Source organism: Siphateles boraxobius, unplaced genomic scaffold (assembly GCF_051911475.1).
Source record: "Siphateles boraxobius isolate OS27281-9 unplaced genomic scaffold, OSU_SipBor_1 1, whole genome shotgun sequence".
Classification (NCBI taxonomy): domain Eukaryota; kingdom Metazoa; phylum Chordata; class Actinopteri; order Cypriniformes; family Leuciscidae; genus Siphateles; species Siphateles boraxobius.
This window is the reverse complement of record NW_027508699.1, coordinates 23,206,425-23,228,249: the sequence shown is the minus strand read 5'-3', so window position 1 is coordinate 23,228,249 and position 21,825 is coordinate 23,206,425. Positions and strand designations below refer to the sequence as shown.

Genomic DNA, 21,825 nt, shown 5'->3' with positions numbered 1-21,825 from the left:
TTTCATTTTTTAATGTTAGAAGATTAATGAACATAATGTACCATAAATATAAAAAAGGCTCTAAAGTGGCTGTTCTGTGCTTAGATGCAGAAAAGGCTTTTGATCAGGTGGAATGGCCTTATATGGTGAGAATTATGGAGGAATGTGGGTTTGGTAGTCGTTTTGTGTCATGGATTACAACATTATATGCTCACCCAACCTCTTCCGTACTCACGAATCAAGAAAAGTCAAAGTCATTTTTATTACATCGAGGGACACGTCAGGGATGTCCCCTCAGCCCTTTGCTTTTTGCAATTGCGATCGAACCCCTTGCGATTAGTATTAGAAACCATCCATCTATTGAGCCTGTAAGACTGGGAAATGTAGATCATCACATCTCCTTATACGCGGATGATGTTGTTCTCTTTCTGTCAAATCCTGAGCAGTCAGTCCCTTTGCTGTTAGATCTTATGGAATCTTTTGGTACAGTCTCTGGATATACAATTAACTGGCAGAAGAGTGAATTCATGTCTTTATGTGGTGATCTTGATACTGAATTCCTGCAAAATCTCCCTTTCAAAATTACAGACAGACTTAAGTATCTTGGAGTTGTTTTGCCCAAAAACCCTAAATTAATTTTTAAGTTGAATTTTCTTCAGAAATTGGAGGATTTAAAGATAGACATTAGCAAATGGAGAACTCTTCCTCTCTCTATGATAGGCCGTATAAACGCTGTTAAAATGGTCTCTCTGCCTAGATTCTTGTATCTATTTCAAAACGTTCCTATTTTTTTGACAAAGTCTTTTTTCAAAACATTAGATTCAATTATCCTGCCTTTTATCTGGGGTTTTAAAGCTCACAGAATATCAAAAATACATTTACAGAAACCAAGGGATAAGGGTGGGCTAGGGTTACCTTGCTTCTTGCATTATTATTGGGCAGCGAAAGAGAGGGCACTTGTTTATTGGCAGGAGGATTATAAAACAGAAATTGACACTCCCCCCTGGGTTGCCATTGAAAAAATTGGCGTTAAAAATAGTTCGCTTCCAGCACTTCTCTTTTCAACTCCCGTATTGCCTACATCTATTAAGGTGGATCATTTTATTGTTTCAAACTGTTTGAAAATATGGCGACAAATTAAGAAAGTATGCAGATTACCTGACACTGCTATTTTTGCCCCAGTATACCGAAATCACGCATTTCCCCCTTCTCTCTCAGATGCAACATTCAATATGTGGAGGTTGAATGGTATTGTTACCTTGGAGGACTTATACATTAACAAACATTTTGCTTCTTTTTCTCAATTAAAAGAGAAGTTTTCTCTACCCACAACACACTTTTTTCGACATTTACAGATTAGAAATTATGTACGCCATGCAGTGCCTAACTTTGAATCTATGCCAGAGGAAAGGAAGATTTATAGACTGTTGTTGGGATCACCTGGTTCCAAAAATTTGATTTCAAATTTTGTTACTGTGCTTTCTGAAGAAATGAGTTTTTCTACACATTCTTTAAAAAATGCTTGGCAGGAGGAATTGGGTACACAGATCGGAACTGAAGTGTGGGAGGAGAGCCTTAGCAGGGTTCGTTCTTGTTCAATTAACTCCAGACATCAGTTAATTCAATTTAAGGTGATGCATAGATTGCACTATTCAAAATCTAAATTACATAGAATTTTTCCCACCATTTCTCCTACATGTGACCGGTGTAAATCTGCAGAGGGCTCTCTTACCCATCTCTTTTGGACATGCCCTAAGCTTTACGAGTTTTGGTGTAACATCTTTAAGTGGTTCTCTGACATGTATGGTTTTGTGTTTAACCCTGATCCAGAGATTGCATTGTTTGGATATTCTGTTTCTTTATCAGACATTAATGTCTCTGTACAAAGCACTATTATTTATGGAATGATTATTGCTAAGAGCATCATTCTAAGACTCTGGAAATCAGATACTGTTCCTCAGTTCAAGACCTGGTTGACTCACCTAACTGGAATACTCCACATGGAGAGAGTGCGGTACGGAATTATGAGTAACCATGATAAATTTTATAATATATGGCAACCTTTTGTGGATCATCTTACCCAGTTTAACACTGACTCTGATCAGTAACGTCTGCTCTGCCCTCTGCTGAATTTTTGCTTGTGCTCTGAAACTGCATATGCCCTGGTTGCTCTTATGTGAATTCTTATGTGCTCTTTTTAGTTTATCCCTTTTTTTTTTTAATTTTTTTTTTTATTATATTATTTTCTTTTCTTTTTTATTTACATATTATCGTTATTAATGGTGGATGATATTAATAATTATTCATATTGTTGTTTCTGCTGATATTATCATTCATTGAGTCGTATACATCTAAATGTATTTTGTTTTCTTTCACTCTTTTGTAAAATTTAAAATCCTAATAAAAATACTTATTTAAAAAAAAAAAAAAAAATCCACCCGCCAACCACCCATATTCTTTGATTTAGATATCTGCATCTGATCATCACATTACAATTATTCAATTAAGCATGATAATATGGTAACATATCACACAATTAACATTTATTTCAATTAAAAGTTCTTCTTTTGGCAAAATTACATTTTCTTTATAGCCTAAACAGAGGCTTTACTCCCTTTAAACTTATTGTCAATGTTTCATTTTTGAAAACACTCTTATCAGAAAAATTGTTTGTACCTTTATAAAGGGCATTTTCCCCCTAATTTTATTTAATGTATGCTCTAAATTTCATTTAAAATTCTTACATTTTATCAATACATTCAATTAAAATAATAAGACACTAGGCTGTTACCAATCAAATTAAATAATTTACATTGAAAATTATAACTGTATTAAATGAGATTATTTTGAATATTTTTTGAATATACAAGGAATGTTGAAAAGAATGATACTTTGAAACTAAACCGCCAGTAGGAGGCGTCAGGCGGCCGTCTTAAAGGGTTAGTTCACCCAAAAATGAAAATTAAGTCATTAATTACTCACCCCCATGCTGTACCAACCCCGTAAGACCTTCGTTCATCTTCGGAACACAAATGAAGATATTTTTGATTAAATCTGAGAGGTGGATCACTGCTACATAGGCTGCCAGAGGGAATGAAACTTGACGGCCCAGAAAGTCATTAAAGAACATGTTTAAATATTCCATGTGCCTACAGTGGCTCAACTATAAGTTTATCAAGCGACGAGAATACTTTTTTCCCGAAAAAAAAAACATAATAACGACTTTATTCGACTATTCCTTTTCATTCCTTGTGGGCCTGAGACGAGAGTTCAAGAGATTTCCACGACGCATGCGCGAGAACTGAGAAGAGAACGTTCTTCTTCTAATACTTCTTGTTCAGTTCTCGCGCATGCGTCGTGGAAATCTCTTGAACTCTCGTCTCAGGCCCACAAGGAATGAAAAGGAATAGTCGAATAAAGTCGTTATTATGTTTTTTTTTTCGGGAAAAAAATAGTCTCGTCGCTAGATAAACTTATAGTTGAGCCACTGTAGGCACATGGAATATTTAAACATGTTCTTTAATGACTTTCTGGGCCGTCAAGTTTCATTCCCTCTGGCAGCCTATGTAGCAGTGATCCACCTCTCAGATTTAATCAAAAATATCTTCATTTGTGTTCCGAAGATGAACGAAGGTCTTACGGGGTTGGTACAGCATGGGGGTGAGTAATTAATGACTTAATTTTCATTTTTGGGTGAACTAACCCTTTAATGAGGGAGTCATTGAGTCATTAATGTAAACGATTCGTTCAAACGGCTGATTGATTCAGAATGAGGCGGTTTAATAATGGGCAATTGAATCTTTGACTCAAGCGATTAGTTCAAAACGCTGAATGATTCAGTAATGAATCATGGATGAGTGTTGCTGTGAGACGCGATATGGTTCTGTTGTTTGGAACTATTTTCGCTGCTAAAACAGAACAAAAACAGTCTAAAAATGTAAGTAACTTAATTTTAACTATTTGTTTATTGAACTGTTATAAAATTAATATCTCGGTTTCAATCGTGATGGCATTCTTTTTTTTTTTTTTTTTTTTTTTTTTTTTTTTTTTTTTTTATTCAATGCCACAAGAACAGAGGTATCACATATTCACAACATTACATTTACTGCCAAAAAAAGAAGAGAAAAATAAATAATAATAATAAATAATAAAAAATAATATTATTATTTTTTTACATAAAATCCAGTGTTTTCAAAGCATTGCATGTTTTCATTGCTTTTTTGTTTTTAGTTTGTTCCAAAAGATGTACATATAATTTAAAGTCATTTATAAAATGTGGAAAATTTGGTTTACCTTGAGCCCACTTCTTTTTATGTATATGGTATTTTCCTAATAAAATAAATAACTGTATAATATGCTGTTCTTTACATTCCAAATTGTCTTTCTGAGTATAAAAAAACACATCAAAAACACAAATTTCCATCATACACTTCAGTTTTCTATTAATAAAGGTTTCTAAATCTTTCCAAAATAATCTTGAATAAATACAGTGAAAAAACAGATGCAAAATTGTTTCTTTCTCTAGTGCACAAAATTCACAAGTATACGAAATATTAAGATTAAATCTTTCCAAAACATGTTTAGCAGGATAAATTCTGTGAAGTATTTTGTAAGACACTTCCTTAATTTTGTTATTGACACAAAACTTATTTGGTAATTTCCATGCTTTAACCCAAGAGATATCACCAAATAAAGAAGACCAAAAGAATCTTGCTGCAGGAAAAGACACAGAACCAAGAGCCTTCCTTATAATCATATTGCTACATTTTTGTTGTAAAACATCAACATTATCAATGAAAATTTTACCACAAATATTGACCATGTTGATTTCCACTGAATCAGCGTTTTTTAAGAGTAAAATCACACTCTTTGGAATCGCGTCAAGAACAATAGCAAACTCTCTTGGTTTAACTGGTAATTTAAATTTTTGTAGAAATTCAGTATATGATAACAAATATCCGTTGGAATTAACCAATTGTCTTACTAATATAATCCCTTCATTGAACCAAGTGTGATAGAATAGTGATTTGTTTTTAAAAAGTATGTCTTTATTATTCCATATGAAATAGTTGTGTGGTGAAAAATTGTGTTTATATACCAATTTCCATGCTAGCAGGGCTTGTCTGTGAAAACTGGCCAATTTTACAGGAATTTTGTCAGCAGAAAAATTACATTTCAACAAAAAATCTATGCCTCCAAGAGTATTAAATATATAATTTGGAAATACGTTCCAAAGACTTTCTCTATTCTTCAAAAACTCTATCAACCATTTAATTTTAAAAGTGTCATTAAGTGTATTATAATCTAAAACCTCAAGTCCCCCTTGTTCTTTGGTGTTACATATTACCTCCTTTTTTAAATAATGTGGTTTTTTTCTCCATATGAAGTCATAAAGTATCTTATCTAATTCCTTAATCACCTTAGGAGGCACATCTAATGATAAAGATGTATATACTGATCTAGATATACCTTCCGCCTTTGACAATAATACCCTCCCAATTATTGATATATCCCTCATTAACCACCAATTAAATTTATTTTTTGTTCTCTCAATAATTGGTTCAAAATTTAACTGACTCCTTTGTTTTTCATTTTTGCAAATTACTATACCTAGATATGTTAATTGGTGTTTAACTGGGATGTTCTCTATTTCTGTAGAGGAGCAATCTTTAAGGGGAAACAATACAGATTTATCACAATTCATTTTAAGGCCAGATACAGCAGTGAATGCCTCAATACATCTAATTATTTTTGGTACCTCGAATTTGTTTTTCAAAAAAATTGCAGTGTCATCAGCAAACTGGCTAAGTTTAAATTCTAATCCTAAAGCTGTGATACCATTATACTTATTTCTTTTTACATGCATTGCCAAAACCTGGGTGACCAACAAAAATAAAGAAGGAGAGAGGGGGCATCCTTGCCTGATGCCACGATGAATATCAAACCTTTGTGAAGTACCAAATGCAAGTTTGACAGAACTATTACAGCCATTGTACAATGTTTTGACTGCTTTCGAAAATACATCTCCAAAACCTAACAATTTAATAACTTTGAAAATAAAATCATGATTTACAGTATCAAATGCTTTATAAAAATCAATAAATAAAATAAAACTATCATCTTCAATAAAATTATTATAGTCTACCATATCTAAGATTAGTCTAATATTATTCCTAATATGACGGCCTTGCATAAAACCAGACTGTTCCATATCAATTATTTGATCTAAACCTTGTTTCATTCTTCTAGCAAAAATCATTGCAAACAACTTACTGTCATTATTAAGCAAACTAATAGGCCTCCAATTTTCAATAAGTAACTTGTCCTTGCTAGGTTTGGGAATCAGTGTTATAACCCCTTGTTTTAATGAAGCAGGCAATTCACCTTTTTCTATAGCTTCTATAAATACTAATAATAAAAAGGGTGAAAGTTCTTTAGAAAATGTCTTATAAAACTCTCCTGTTAGCCCGTCATTGCCTGGAGATTTGTTATTTTTTAGCAAGTTAATGCACTCTCTCAACTCCTCAATAACTATTTCTTTATCACACACATTTTGGAAGTTCTGATCTATTTTTTTGGTATCACTCTTAAAGTTATTTAAAAAAACATCAATATTGGAAGTAGCCATTGTGGAAGAATACAAATTACTAAAAAACTGAGAAACATATTCTGAAATATCTAAAGAATTATCTACTATTTTGTTGTTAATCATTAGTTTTGAGACTGAGGCAAAATCACTGTTTCTTTTTTCAAGGCCAAAAAAATATTTTGTATTTTTTTCCCCTTTTTCTAACCATTTAAGTCTAGATCGAATAAATGCTCCCTTTGCTTTATCCTCATAGATATGATCTAGTTCAGTATGTAATACATTTAATTTATTTAATTCTAAATCAGTCAATGCTTCTTTCTTCTTTTTATTCAAATTTAATATTTCCTCAATAATTGAATTTTCTTTCCTTTTTTTATTTTTTGCTTCCAATTTTCCTTGGTTAAAGGATGCCGTTCTGATATCAAACTTCATTAATTCCCAGTACTTTCCATACGTCTTTTCCATAGCTGCAATTGTTCTATATTTTTCAATAATGTGTTTGATTTTTTTCTTTAGGCATTCACTTTCAAGCAATTTATTATTTAATTTCCAGTAACTATTAATTTTTTTGACCGATTTATCTTTCACCATATTTATTCTTATGAATATTCCTTTATGATCTGTCATTATGCAAGGTTCTATTAGTACAGAGGCCACATTATTAGCTAAATCATTGGACACTAACCAATAGTCAATACGAGAATGAAGAGATGAGTTCTTATTACTCCACGTATATTCCTCCCTGTCTGGATTCTTATCTCTCCACACATCTGTGAGGCCCAATCTTAAACATACATTAACTAGTTCACTCGAAGGGCCAGTCCTACTTTTAGGAGGCCATCTATCAATGGTTGCATCAAACACAGTATTGAAATCTCCTCCCCAAATAACTTTAGCTAATGGATATGATAAAATAAAATGCTGAATTCTAGATTCAATATGCAAAAAGAGTGTTTCATTGTTCATGTTGTTATTGGTGGCATAACAATTAACTAATACAAATATTTCGTTATCCTTATCTATCACAAGTAATATCCATCTACCACAATCATCTTGTTCATAATTTAGTATCCGCCCTGTAAATTTATCCTGTAAAATAGCGACCCCCGCTGATCGATTACTGCCAAATGACAACCAAATCTCTTTTCCCCACTGATTTTTCCAGAACTTTGCATCTGAAGAACATGCATGCGTTTCCTGAATTAAACATAAATCTACACATTTCCCTTTGCAATACAAAAATAAAGCTTTTCTCTTTAGAATATCACGAATACCTCTGGCATTGATAGAAAATAAAGAAAGAGACATAACTTGTCAAAAGTAACCAATTACTGAAAAAATAAACCACAAGAGTAGGTAAATAGCCTAAACTTTAAATTTTAACATAATGGGATTCCCACAAACGATCTTCAAAAATGATAACAGTTGCAAACATTTAAATAAACCTTAAAGTGCATCCGTTATTTAACCATCCGATTAAGAACTTAGAAGCAACCACTTCTTGTCTCTAATAGAGATGATTAACCTTGACCTTTTCAGGACACCTCCCACTGCAGAATCCTACTAAACGACCACAAGTCTATGAAGATCCGTTGTCCTCTTCGGGATAAATCTCTTTACCATCAACGAACGCCCTCGCTCCACTGAAGTATGCGCTTTTGCCCTCCTTCCTCGCCCTCTCCACAGCCGGCCAAAGACGATTCCGTGCTTCAATGTCAAAAGCAGTCAAGTCCTCCTTAAACCGCAGCCCTTTGGTGGTCAGATACTCGTTGCTTTTTGAATTTTTCCAGATCAAATCTCTGGCTGTGCGAGAAATGAATCTCATGATCACCGGTCTTGGTAGAACTTTTCTGCCATCATCCGAGGTTTTAAGTCTGCCAAGACGATGTGCCACATCCAAAGCATCCGCTACCATACGCCTGTCTGCTGTGTCGGCGGACACTTGTTTGCATATTTCCATGACTCTCGTTTTCACGTTTTCACCGGATTGCTCGGACAATCCATATAAACGCAGACACCATCTGCGGCTGTAACGTTCCTGGTCATGAATTTTCGTGTTCATTTCTTTGACTTTTTTTCCTAGGAGAGCATTTGCATTTTTTAGGATTTTATTTTCATTTTGCAACTCCATTACATCATCATGAACTGAGGTAAGAGATTTGCCCAACGCTTCAATGTTGGAAGAATTCTCCTTCACCATTCTTTCAATCTGGTCGGATCTCTCGTTAATCTTCTCAGAGAGAATTCGGATGATATTCTCCTGTACTTCACTTAAAGAGAGTTCACTTTCTTTGGCAGAGGAGGTCACCACATTTTTTTGCCTTTTGGAAGGTTGATTTTTGCTTGGTGTGTTAGGACACGAATCACAACTTCCTCCGTTTTTTACTTTACAGGCATACGAGTGGGTATCGCTGAAGTTTCTCTTCTCTTTTACTGTCTCAACCTCCATCTCTGCACCAAGATTAGCATCCTCAGCCATTTTTCCTGATGCTCTGGTAATTACTGTTCGCACCGCTCCAAAATCAAAATTTAATCAATTAATCAACCCGTAAAAACCTATAAATATTAGTTAGCAACTTTACGAAAACCGTATCTTCATTTGTGGGGAAATACCCGATATTGCTTCTCAGCTTGCAAAACCACAACCGCTCACGGCGCCATCTTGAGCCCCCTCCAATCGTGATGGCATTCAGGAAAACAGCACTCTGGTCAGTGGCGTCATTCTCAAGGTCGGACATCCGGGACTTTTACTCCTATAATGCACTGCGCGCGCATAGCAACGCGGCGAAGGGTAAAACAAACAAGCGCCCGCCATTAAGCAACACGAAAGCGGAAGATAAACAAGCGCCGAGAATCTTGCCTAAAAACTATACATTAGTTTTACATTAGCACGTGCCCCCTCATATTTTTCCTCCCTGATAATTTTTTTGATTCCTATTATGCTCCATAATTACCAGTGCCTATAACGACTCAAATGTAGCCCATTCTCAGGAATTTGATTTTTCCGGATTTTCCGATTTGCCGGAGTGAAAAGGAGAGGAGATGAGGACATAACAGGCTGACGTGCGTACAGATTTTTTCCTTCCTTTCCAAGTATCAACAAGGACGTATTTGCGTTCAGCTTGTTCACCTGCTCAATTTCGTACCTCAGTCGCTCTCGCGCTACAGTGGTATCGTTGTCAGTTGACAAAAACATCGCCGTTAGGCAACCAGTAGGGCTGGCCGATATCGATATAAAAAATATATCTATATATTTTTAAATGTGATATGGAATTAGACCATATCGATATAGTTCAAATTTGCGCTATGATCCTTGCTCCAAACAAGCTGCTGACTGCTTTTGTAGAAATACATATCGTGCATTCTATCAGTTGCAGTTCTGGCGCGTCCGTCTCAACAGCATTAGTGTAGGCTACAATGCGACACATACTCATATCAAATGTTAGCGCAGAGGAACGGGACACATAAGTTCAGTGAGTTCACAAAAGTTAATTATTTGCATGCGCTTTAAAGCCTTGCCGGTTAAACATGTCATTCACTGCAGATGCGCTGTTATAACATGTGGTTTACTGAGCGCGAACACCCGACGCGCACATGCACTAAAAAAGCCTGTCTAACAGCGCCTGGTTATTGGACTAACTTATCTTTCGAGTCTTATTTCGCTAATACTCTCAAATACACACAAGGTTACACACAAATACATAAGGAAAGTTGGTTATGTCTAAACTGAAAGCAAACCGAGAAAATTGAGAGAAATCTGCTTGTCAAATTAGACGCGTTGCGTACAGGTCTTAAAGAGACAGTAGCCCTAATAATAAACATGCAGCCGCTTGTCCTTAAAGGGATAGTTAACCCAAAAATAAAAATTCTGTCATTATTTATTCACTGTAATGTTGTTCCAAACCGATATTAATTTATTTAATGTGCTGAACACAAAAGAAGATATTTTGAAGATTGTGGGTAACCAGACAGTTGCTGGTCCCCATTGACTTCCATTGTGAAAAATATACTATGGAAATCACTGGGGTACATCAACTGTTTGGTTATCCACATTCTTCCAAATAACTTCAACAGAAGAAAAAAACTTATTCAGGTTTAAAACAACTTGAGAGAGTAAATGATGACAATTAAATTTTTTGGGAGAACTATCTATTTAATGTTAATAAAACAAGAAAATCTGTATATTTTCCTGCTTTTTTGTCCTTAGCCAATCACATGCCTGATTCTTCTGGATGTGTAATAAATCGGTCAGCATCAGCCCGACCCTTTTCCCTAATATGGTGTCTGTGTATATCAAATCAGCGCTCTAGAATCTTTGCTGTGTATGTTCAAGCAACTCACTCGTCTCGCACGTTGAGCTGGCAATGTTTTACATATGGTCTTGAAGTGGTAAGTGGGCAAAGCAACAAATCAGCATTGAATTAGTTATCGGATGATATTAAAAGGTAGTGGGATTATTTGTGGTTGACCTGGAAATTTTAACTTGATCAAATAGTTATGGATTTGATATTAGCTATTAGCGAATTCAGAGCATTAACTTAAGTTGTGTCAGTGTAACGTTATCGATAGCTAGCCTAGTCTAACCGTCAGAAAAGAATTGCCTCAGATTGTGCCCCCCCAGAATTTTGGCTTGCATGACGCCCCTGACTCTGGTCGTGTAATTAATGTTATAAATAACTGCGCGAGACTCAACAACAGCGCAACTTTGTTACCGTCCGTACATTAGGTACCATGATGGGAGTTCCGTGTTTTTATTACACTAATTTAGCTGTCATCCACCCTCGATTGAATGGAATGTTTTTATTAATCGACCCGCGGATTATGATCCGTGCAGCACTATCGGCAAACTACACGGTTAGAGAATGGACACAAGCGGGAATCGCAACAGAACTGTCACGGTGGAAAAAGTGTATATGAGCACGTGACTGTCTGTCCGAGTTTTGTCGAGAGGCGGAGGCGGCACGAAATTTCATGGAGGCGGCCGCCTCATAATTGTCTATGCAGGAAAAACCCTGAACAAAGGGGGTGAGGCCATGTTGGGCTGCTTTAGCGAAGATGAAGAGTGTTGTCGCTGTTTTTTTCCACCCCAGAAAAGGCTGACAAACTTAGTGTGGTTAAAAATTTATTTTAAACACTGTTCCTGAACATTGTAACCTCAACATTTCTTTGCGCTGCACATATTACGGAGAACAGCAGACATACAGAGTAATGTAACAATCAATCAATCAATCAATCAATCAATCACCTTTTATTTATATAGCACAATAAAAGCAACAGTAGTTGGCCATTGTGCTGTACAACAGAATAAATATCTTAAAAACAATACAATAACTAACATTACTATATTAATGTAGTGTTTGTTTACTGTAGTTTTGTAAGCTCTTGATTTTATAAGACTGTTCACCGCCCCTTAGGAAAATTATTCATGATTTTGTGATAACTGTTTGTATTACCATAGTTCCCGACAAAATATGATTAAATGGTGGATAACATCATATATATAATCTATCAGAAACAAACAAACAGAAACATACCACTCTGAAACGTCCTGTGTGCTTGCAAAGCTCATACATGAAATCGTCTCCAGTTACTTTCGTAACCTCGGTTCCCTGAAAGGCAAGGAACGAGACATTACAGATGTGGTATATGGGAACTCCTCCCCTTGTTCACTCCTGCTGAAATCTTATAGGCTAACGCCAGCCGGGCTGGCCAATTAACGTAAAATATGCAAATACTGAAACACCTGTTGCAGTAAAATTGCAGAGACAGCATCAATTTCCTCAGAATCGAACAAACGCTAAAATAAAATGGCGATAAATAACACGATAAATAACAATAAATAACGATAAATAACACGGCGGCAAGCGTAATGTCTCGTTCCTTGCCTATCAGGAAACCGAGGTTACGAAAGTAACCGGAGACGTTCCCTATCAAGGCTACGGAACTCCGACATTACGGATGTCGTATATGGAAACTGTATCAAATCCTGCCGTGGCAGCATAACACACCACTGAAGACAGAACCCAATACCAAAACCGTCCCCCCAGCGTGCAAGCATCTGATAGGCGGAGGTTGACCAATAGCGAACCACTAAGCTCAGATAGGTAAAAAGAGACCAATCGCATGCTCACAAAACACTGCCGAAATTTGCATATCCCGAGCAGTATAACCAGGGGAAAGTTTGCACTGTCAAGCAAACAGGGCAACAACAGAAGAGAAGGCCAACGCAAAGCGGTGCCAACAGTAAAAACATACACAATCAGCATATAGAACAACTCATGAGCCAAGCGCAGAGTAGCTTACTAAAATGCCATGCAATGACACAAATCAGCTCACCGAAAGCACCCGAGACGCCATCGAGGGAATGTCCAACTTGTAAAATCTGGCAAACGTGTTCTGATAAGACCAGCCAGCTGCAAGACATAATTCCTGAATAGACATACCCTTAGTCCAGGCCCACGAAGAGGCGATCGCCCTCGTCGAATGGGCCTTGATGTTAAGGGGGCATTCCTGTCCCAGGCAATCATAAGCCAAAACAATAGCGTCAACAATCCATTGAGCAAGCCTCTGCTTAGAGACCCCCTGTCCCCTGTTACATCCACCAAAGCACACAAACAGCTGGTCCGATTGTCGAAAAGCGGCCGAGCGAAAAATATATTCCCGGAGCGCTCTAACCGGGCAAACGGCACTCTGAGCATCCGAAACCTGAGAGGTTGATGGCTCGGTGGACAGGGCAGGCAGAGAAACAATCTGTGCTTTAAACAGGGTATTGAGGGACATAACCCGGCCTTGGCCTGAGAGTCACATTACGGTTTCACGGTCCAAAACGAATACAATCTTCACTTACAGAGAAAGCCTGTAAATCCCCAACCCGCTTCGCCGATGCAAGCGCTAGAAGCAGAGCCGTTTTCACAGAAAGCTCCTTAATGACGATCGAAGCCAGGGGCTCAAAAGGCGGTCGTGACAAAGCCTCCAAAACCAAAGCCAAATCCACGGCGGCACCGAAGGCGGCCGTGCGTGGCATAACCTCCTGGCTCCCTTGAGGAACCCGATCACCGACGCATGTCTGCCGATAGACTGCCCGTCAACAGGGGGGTGAAACGCGGCGATAGCCGCCAGATACACCTTCAGAGTGGATTGAAGGCTCCCCTCGTCCATCCTGTACTGAAGGAAGCGCATAATGTCAGACACAGAACAACTCCCTGGGTCGATGCCGACATCCTGACACGATTTTGAAAAGACTCCCCACTTCAGGGCATAAAGACGCCTGGTGGACGGGGCTCGCGGTTCCGCGATGGTGTCCAAGGCTCGCGCGTGTAGCACCTCCAGCCCGCTCAGCGGCCCTTCAGCGGCCACACATGGAGGCTCCACAGCCAGGGACTGGGATAACAGATTGAATCGCTCGCCTGAGACAGCAGGTCCTTCCTGAGCGGAATCTCCTTATGGCCGCCCTGCCAGTAAATCCACCAAGTCCGCAAACCATGGTTGGTTCGGCCAGTCTCTCCTCCCTGATTTTGCTCAACACCATGGGCAGAATCTTCACCGGAGGAAAAGCATAGAGGCAAACTTTTGGCCATCGCGTGGTCAGCGCGTCCTCTTCCCGGGAGGAACGAGACAGCGAGAAGAACTTCTGGCAATGCGTGTTCTCGCTCGTTGCGAAGAGATCGACCTCCGTTCTGCCGAAACGCTTCCATATCAGCTGAACCAATCGGCTTCCTGGGTGAAGCCTCCATTCCCCCTGAGGAATCCCGTTCCTCGAGAGCATGTCCGCCCCACGAATCAGAACGCCGGGGATGTGAGCCGCTCTCACCGAGAGGAAGAACCGGTCCGCCCACAGCAGAAGAGATTCTGCCTGCTTGAATAGGGCTCTGGAATGTACACCGCCCTGGCAATTTATGTACGAGACCACGGATGTGTTGTCGGTCCGAATCAACACATGCCGCTGCTCCAGCTGAGACCGGAAGGCTTGGAGAGCTAGAGAGAACGCCTTCAGTTCCAGGTGATTTATGTGCCACTCTGCCTGCTTCTCTGACCACCGACCCGAAGCGGGCTTGCCCAGGCAGACCGCTCCCCATCCGGTGGTCGATGCGTCCGTCAGAACTTCCACACGCCGTGTCACGATGCCCAGCGGAACACCCGATCTGAAAAGCTCCGTGTTCTTCCACGGAGCCAGAGCGCATATGCAGCCGCGAGTGACCATAATGCGCTTGTGGCCGGAATACCACGCACTCGAAGGGACGCGCGCTTTCAGCCAGTGCTGGAGCGGTTTCATATGTAGCTGCCCCAGGTGCCACACCGACGAAGCCGCTGCCATCTGTCCCAATAGCCTCTGAAATTCCTTCAGTGGGAAGAGCTTTCCAGGTCTGAAGAGGCCGTAAGAAGAGCTCAGAGCCTCTGCTCGCTCGGGCGAGAGGCTCGCTCTCATTCTCACCGAATCCAAGTGCACTCGCAAGAATGCAGTGGTCTGTCTCGGTGAGAGCATACTTTTCTGAACGTTCACCCTCAAACCGAGCGTCTCCAAGTGCCGAAGGAGGGCTTCCACATGGCCGATCAGCGTCTCTTTCTATTGAGCGAGAACCAGCCAGTCGTCCAGATAGTTCAAGACGCGCATCCCGCTCGACCTGAGGGGTGAAAGCGCCGTGTCCACACATTTCGACAAAGTTCGGGGCGCGAGGGCTAGTCCGAACGGAAGCACTGTGTATTGATACACCGAATTCTCGAACGCGAACCCCAGGAATCGCCTGTGACGCTTCACTATCTGGATTTGAAAGTACGCATCCTTTAAATCCACTGTAGCGAACGATGATCCCGGATGGCGTCAGCGTCGACAGAGGCGGCGCCATCCAGAGACTTCAGCAGCTTTGCCTGCGTGACCTGGAGAATGGCCATTGCGTGCAACGCGGACACTGCCGCTCCGTAGGCCTTGTTTACCTGGTGGGCTGTGAATCTGCAGGCCCTGGACGGCAGGCTGCGGTCCGGGCCCAGGGCGGGAGGCGATGGGCAGAGTTGCGCGGCCACAGTCTTCTTGACGGGGGGATTCGGAGGTAGCCGTGGTCCCCCGGCCTCGTCTACGGGGGCAAACATGGCCTGGGTGGAAGTGAGGGTGCGTGCCGATTGCGGGGCTGCTCACGACTTCACAACGTGTTCGTGCATGTCAGGAAAGAACGGGGTTCCCCTTTTCGTAGTGGCCTGGCGGCGGTTCGATTGAAGGAACCACGTGTCGAGCTTGCTCTTGGACGGTTCATCCGGTGCCTTGCCCGGCTGGCGTTAGCCTATAAGATTTCACCAGAAGTGAAGAAGGGGAGGAGTTCCCATATACGACATCCGTAATGTCGAAGTTCCGTAGCCGTGATAGGGAGAAGTTCTGCACAATCCTCTTGTTCGTTAACATTGATTGTTAACAGTCTGTATCGGGTTCGAATTGGTTTTAAATTGACACCATCTTTAATGTTTACATAGGGGCGGGACATTTCCCTGAACACTCGCTAAAGCGGCACCAATCACAACACACTGGGTCAGCTAACCAATCACAGCACATTTCGTCTTTCGGAAGGAGGGGCTTCATTGAAAACGACGTGTTCCGGACAGACTGGGGAAATGGGAGCTGTAATAATGTAAAATGTTTGAAAAATAATGCGTTTTTTGAACAATCGAGCATGAAAACATAAAGTACATCCCAAAAACATAATCAAGACTTCATAAAAGGGCATTATTTTTAAATTTGTATTGAATATATTATTATGCACATTTATATAATTTAATATACAGGTATGATACAGTTTTTAATTATTTATGTTGAATTCGTTTAAAAAAAGTCTATAATTTTTTTTCAGTTTTAAAGTACTTTATAATAGAGAGGCATATTAGTTTCAGATCAATAATGTTCTTCCGGCTCTTCACATAATAGTGAGTGGACACAAAACCTGGTAGGACCGGTAAAGAGGCTAATGGAGCAGGTGGTGGCCAAACACACTATGTAGAAACCCTGGTTAAAAGCACTAATGACCTCCTTAATGTTGTTTGAGCCACCAGGAGAAAATGATTATCCATATTTAGTGTAGCTGTTCAGATTGGCCTCTTTCCAGTCTTGTATCCTTTGTTGAGCCGTCCCTTTGTGCTTTGACTGACAAACTCAATGTTAAGGTCTAGCATGGTGGCTATGCATTAAAATATAAAGTAAAAAAAAAAAATTTCACCATTTTATTTTAGGGCTGGGTATTGATTCAGATGTTCCGATTCGATTCGATTTTCGATTGCGATTCTAAATTCGATTTCGATTCTCGATTCGATTCTCAATTCGACTCAATGAATATAGATTTAATACAAATCCTATATTTATAAAAAAGAACTGTGAACATAAGTTTACAAGTGGTTAATTAATAAAAATAAATTAAGAGCCACAAACCTGTATATTAAGCTTTTACTATATTATATTTGTATATTATAACTTATATTTTTATTTTAGGTACACTTGGGTACATTAAAACAGAACCCAAACTCTATATTTCAAATGCATACAATGAATAGACAGGATTTTGATGCAAGATGAAAATTTGATGCTGAAAATTGGACAATGCCTTGATCAAACAGGATCAGGTTATTTTATGTTTAAGATAAAACAAACATAACATCTCACAGCATTAGCTGTAACATGGAGGGCGCGAGCCTATATGAACAGTGTAGAAAAACTAATACTGGCTTTTGGGTGATAGATAAATAAATATGGGAAAAAATCTTTTTGTGGCCTTTGAGAATCGATTTTGAATCGACCACATTTTTTAAAAAAAACGATTAATCGAAAAATCAATTTTTTTGCCCAGCCCTATTTTATTGGGGTGACTTTGATCAATGGAGCAGAAAATTTGTTTCTTTAGCTAAAGGGTTGGAGAAAAGACCTATAATGAGAGGCTGAAGCCCAGGCCAGAGCGGAGTGTGAAGCTCAGCTGGGTGTAAGCTTCGCCTCTTTGAAAAGACACCCAAATGAATGGCCCATCAACCACACAACTGCCCCTGTCATCAGTACCATGGGCTGACCATTTCTGAAGTTTTAACCTGGGTGTAAACACTCCTAAAATACCAGAACCTTTGGGATGGTTGCGTGTAAGCAAGCAACATGAAGTCTCTCACTGTCTGCTCTTGTTTGTGAGATAACATTTTAATTTTCTTTTGCAGATAAATCAGTTAAAAGAGGAGATGAAGAAAGAAATTGCATGCATTGAAGCCTCACACTTGAAGGAGGTGAGTATGAGACGCAGCTGAACACATGCTCAGATACGGCACGGACTTGACTCAAGTCCTATCAGTCTCAGGATGTTTGGAGGTCTTGAACTCTTGACCAAAGAACGGTCCCTCCATTACCCCAGACATCAGTGTCCTAAAGTAAAGACGGAGGATAAGGTGCACACGCAGTGTCTAAGTAATATCGATTTTAGCCATGATTCTGTGGTTAAAATTCAACCCGTTCCAACAGTGAAACGCATTCATTAACAGCCCTGAGTGATGGATGACAGCTCTCTCTCTCTCTGTCAAGTGCATATCTTTGTCTTTCTTTATCGAAATACACATCTAAAATGCCTTTTCTATCACAGATGTGAATTACAACCTTGCTAAGTTAAGTAAATTCTTAATTCAAGCTATTAATGCTCACCTACACTATCGTTCAAAAGTTTGAGGTCATTAAGATTTTTACATTTAATCCTTTAATTCAGAAAGGACACATTAAATTGATCAAAAGTGACAGCAAAGACATTTATGTTACAAAAGATTTTTATTTCAAATTAATGCTGTTCTTTTGAACTTTCTATTCATCAAAGAATCCTGAATAAAAACTACGAAAACTTTAGCAGCACAACTGTCAATGCTAATAATAAGAAATTTTTCTTGAGCACCAATTCCTCATATTAGAATGATTTCTGGAGGATCATGTGACACTGAAGACTGGAGTAATGATGCTGAAAGATCAGCTCTGCCATCACAGGAATAAATTACATTTTAAAATATATTTAAATAGAAAACAGTTCTAGTTAAAAAAAGAAACTGTATTTTATAAAATCATGCTGCCATGGTGAGCTTAAGAGCATAAGAACCTTCTTTCTAAAGTATTAAAACATCTTACCGACCCCAAAGATAGTGTATAAATTGTCATAGACACTCATTGCTGACTATTACTGTATATTATATTATACATATTTTATACTTTATGTATATTAATTCATTATTATTATAATATAATATAATAATTATATTTGTTTACATTTTTTAATTGATATTTTTATATAATGCTATTTCCAGTGCTTATCATACTTACCTTTAAATAAACACACTATAAACTATTATTGTAGCTGATCCTTTATAAAAATGGCCATAGCATCACGTCTTCTTGGACATCCTTCTATTTTTTTTTATTTGCTTGTTCATGGCTTGTTAAGGGGGGAGTGGGGAATCAGGACGATGACTCTGTCAACACGCTGACCGCATAGAGGCGGCCGAGGAGGTGGCCAGTGTGAATCCCTGGCCTCGATGCCTAGGAGAGGGTGGAATGTGGCATGCAGCTGACACAACACAGTGACAGGCTGGAGTGGGTGATGGGGTACAGCTGAATCAAAGTGGACAATAAGCCCGGTTTAAAGTCCACTTCATGAAGGGCACTCTAACAATGAGCTTGGCCACTGTGGCTAGTTATTGTGGAAATGTGTGGGACTCATCATTTTTTATAATGCCCAAGCTTCAATTTTAACTGGCACGTGCCTGGTCCTCTATAAACAGTGACTCAAACTTAGATACAATGCTCAAACAGTTTGATTTAATTACCTTGGAAAACAATAGTTCTATAAACATGTGGTCTGTGCGTGAATGATTAGAAGCACTATTTTTCAAAATCATGTCATTATAATTGATAATGTTTTCAATGTTTTTTTTTTCTCACCGAAATACACACTACAAACAAAAGTTTAGGGTCAGTAAGTTTTTTACTTTTTTAATTAATACTTTCATATTTCTTTTCTTTTTTTTACTAACAATGATGCATTCGATTATATTAAAGATATTTATAATGTCACCAAAGATTTCTGTTTAAAATAAATGCTGTTCTTTTGAACTTTCTTTTCATCACTTTCTTTTGAAAAAAATGTGTTAAAATGTGTTTTAACTTTATTTTTGTCAAAATAAATGCAGCCTTGGTGAGCATTAAAAAAACGTAAAAAAAAATCTTACTGACCCCGAACTTTTGAATGTTATTCTTCGGTTGAATTGTCAATTATTAATTATTTTATGTCTAAACTATATATGTGCCGCTGCATTCATCAAACTATTAAGGAAACAGACTGAAGTGTAACAGGCCTTCATTAGTGTTCATTCTCAATATAGAGTACTTCATGAGGCCTTACACAACTCTCTGTTGTCTTGTCAAAAATCAACACCTACTCCTTTTTGCACATAATGGGTCTTTGAACAATCTGGCAAGGAAACTTTTCCTTTTCCCATTCTCTTTTTTTTCTTTGGTTAGGATGAAAGAAAAAGGGTGGACTGACATCCTTTCTGTGTTGGGTTAGACTAACAACACACTCTGCACCCACTCTTACTAAGAGAAACTTAAAAAGGGACTCCCACGTTCTATTAGGCCTTTTTGGGGGAACACGGGTGGAAAAGTGGATGTCCGAGCTGACCTCAGGTGACCTGACCTTCACACTGCTCTGAACGTATGCACTCAATCAGCCAACATGACATTCCACAAAGCTGTGTCAAGCCTTGATTGGACATGCAACACAAAGTGGACATTTGGTGTTAAAATGACCCTTTGTGAGCGATGGACTGATATAATGACACACCGAATATGGCCCTCCATTTAAATCTCTTTCAGAGAACAGATAAAACTTCAAAGCCATTTCCTTTCTTCTGAGCTGAGGTGGACAGGCACATGAAACATGTTACTAGATTCAGGGGACAGTTCACCCAAAATTTAAAATTCTATCATCATTCACTCACCATTATGTTGCTCTAGTAAACAAGCCTGCTATAAACTTTATTTCTCGTGACAAACACAAAAGGAGATGTTTTTAAGAATGTTGGAGTCCAAACAACATTGGACCCCACTGACTTTCAATGTATGAGCAAAACACGCTGAGACATTTCTCAAAATCTTAGAAGAAAGAAAGTAAAGTAAGAACAGAATATTGGAACATGCTTTTTTGTGAAGCTGTGAAACAATATGTATTGTAAAAAGCGCTAAACAAATGAATTGAATTGAATAGAGGTTTGGAATGACATATTGTAAGAGTGAGTAAATTATAACAGAATAGATATTTTTTGGTAATCCCTTTAAGATGTAATGCAAAGACACAAAAGTTACATTTTATTTGTACTCCTTTATTAACGTACAAGTACTATACAGAAATGCATCATTATAATTTTAGTATATGTTTGTGATTCTCCTGTTTTCAGAAAGCTGCCACTGAAATTGAGAAGCATAAGCCAGCAGAACTTACAACCATGGAGGTAAGCCTCTCTTTGTTGAAGTAGCATACATGCATCCATAAACTTCTCTGAATCTGAGCATTCTTTTTCTTTCAGCTTCTTGGGGATACAGAGCTGGTCCAAAAAATTAAAGAACACAGAAAGACTGAAGCAGTGCTGAAAAGGGAGATTGAAAGGTATAATAAAACTTTGGAATAGATCAAGTACTTGTTCTTTCCACTGCCCTGTGTTGTTCTTATTGTTTTGAAATGTTGTCAGGCTCAATAAGCAGTTGTGCATGTCCAATCAGGTGTGGGAAAAGAAGTTTGAGATTTTAAGACAGAGGTACACCCTAAAGTTTTGTAACTCCAATTTTTGTTTCATTAGGCTCCATGAGCTCTGCTACATTGACTATTTCTCTCTTAAGTTTCCATGCCATCAAGGATGAGATGTTTTTACGGCAGACTTTGCAGCGGCAGGAGGCCATTCTGCACAATGCCTCAGTCAGTTTTGCGGTCAGTAGCTTCTCTGAGAGCGATACAGTTTTGTCCACTTTGAATCAATATGCTCTCCCATGATATTACGTCTTTTATATACGTCTTTTCCTTCATCAAAGCTGATCTTACCACTCTGAAAGAGCGAAGGGCTTTAATCATGTAACACTTAATGAAATCTGCACCTGTGGCCTATCCCGCACACACACACACACACACACACACACACACACACACACACACACACACACACACACACACACACACACACACACACACACACACACACACACACACACACACACACACACA

The 21,825-nt window shown here is 38.8% G+C and overlaps 1 protein-coding gene across 2 annotated transcripts in view; it reads left to right on the top strand.

Moving 5' to 3' along the window:
• cunh10orf67 (chromosome unknown C10orf67 homolog) overlaps positions 1–21,825 on the top strand; it is a 40,309-nt gene that overhangs the window by 10,649 nt on the left and 7,835 nt on the right. For both annotated transcript variants that reach the window (XR_013203695.1, XM_077229457.1), the window contains exons 9-13: positions 17,741–17,806; positions 21,008–21,061; positions 21,137–21,216; positions 21,299–21,364; positions 21,447–21,534. Coding sequence is in view for 1 of the 2 variants with exons in the window: in XM_077229457.1 (XP_077085572.1) it covers positions 17,741–17,806; positions 21,008–21,061; positions 21,137–21,216; positions 21,299–21,364; positions 21,447–21,534 (354 nt within the window). In the remaining variant the exon portion in view is untranslated. The remainder of the gene's footprint in view (positions 1–17,740; positions 17,807–21,007; positions 21,062–21,136; positions 21,217–21,298; positions 21,365–21,446; positions 21,535–21,825) is intronic.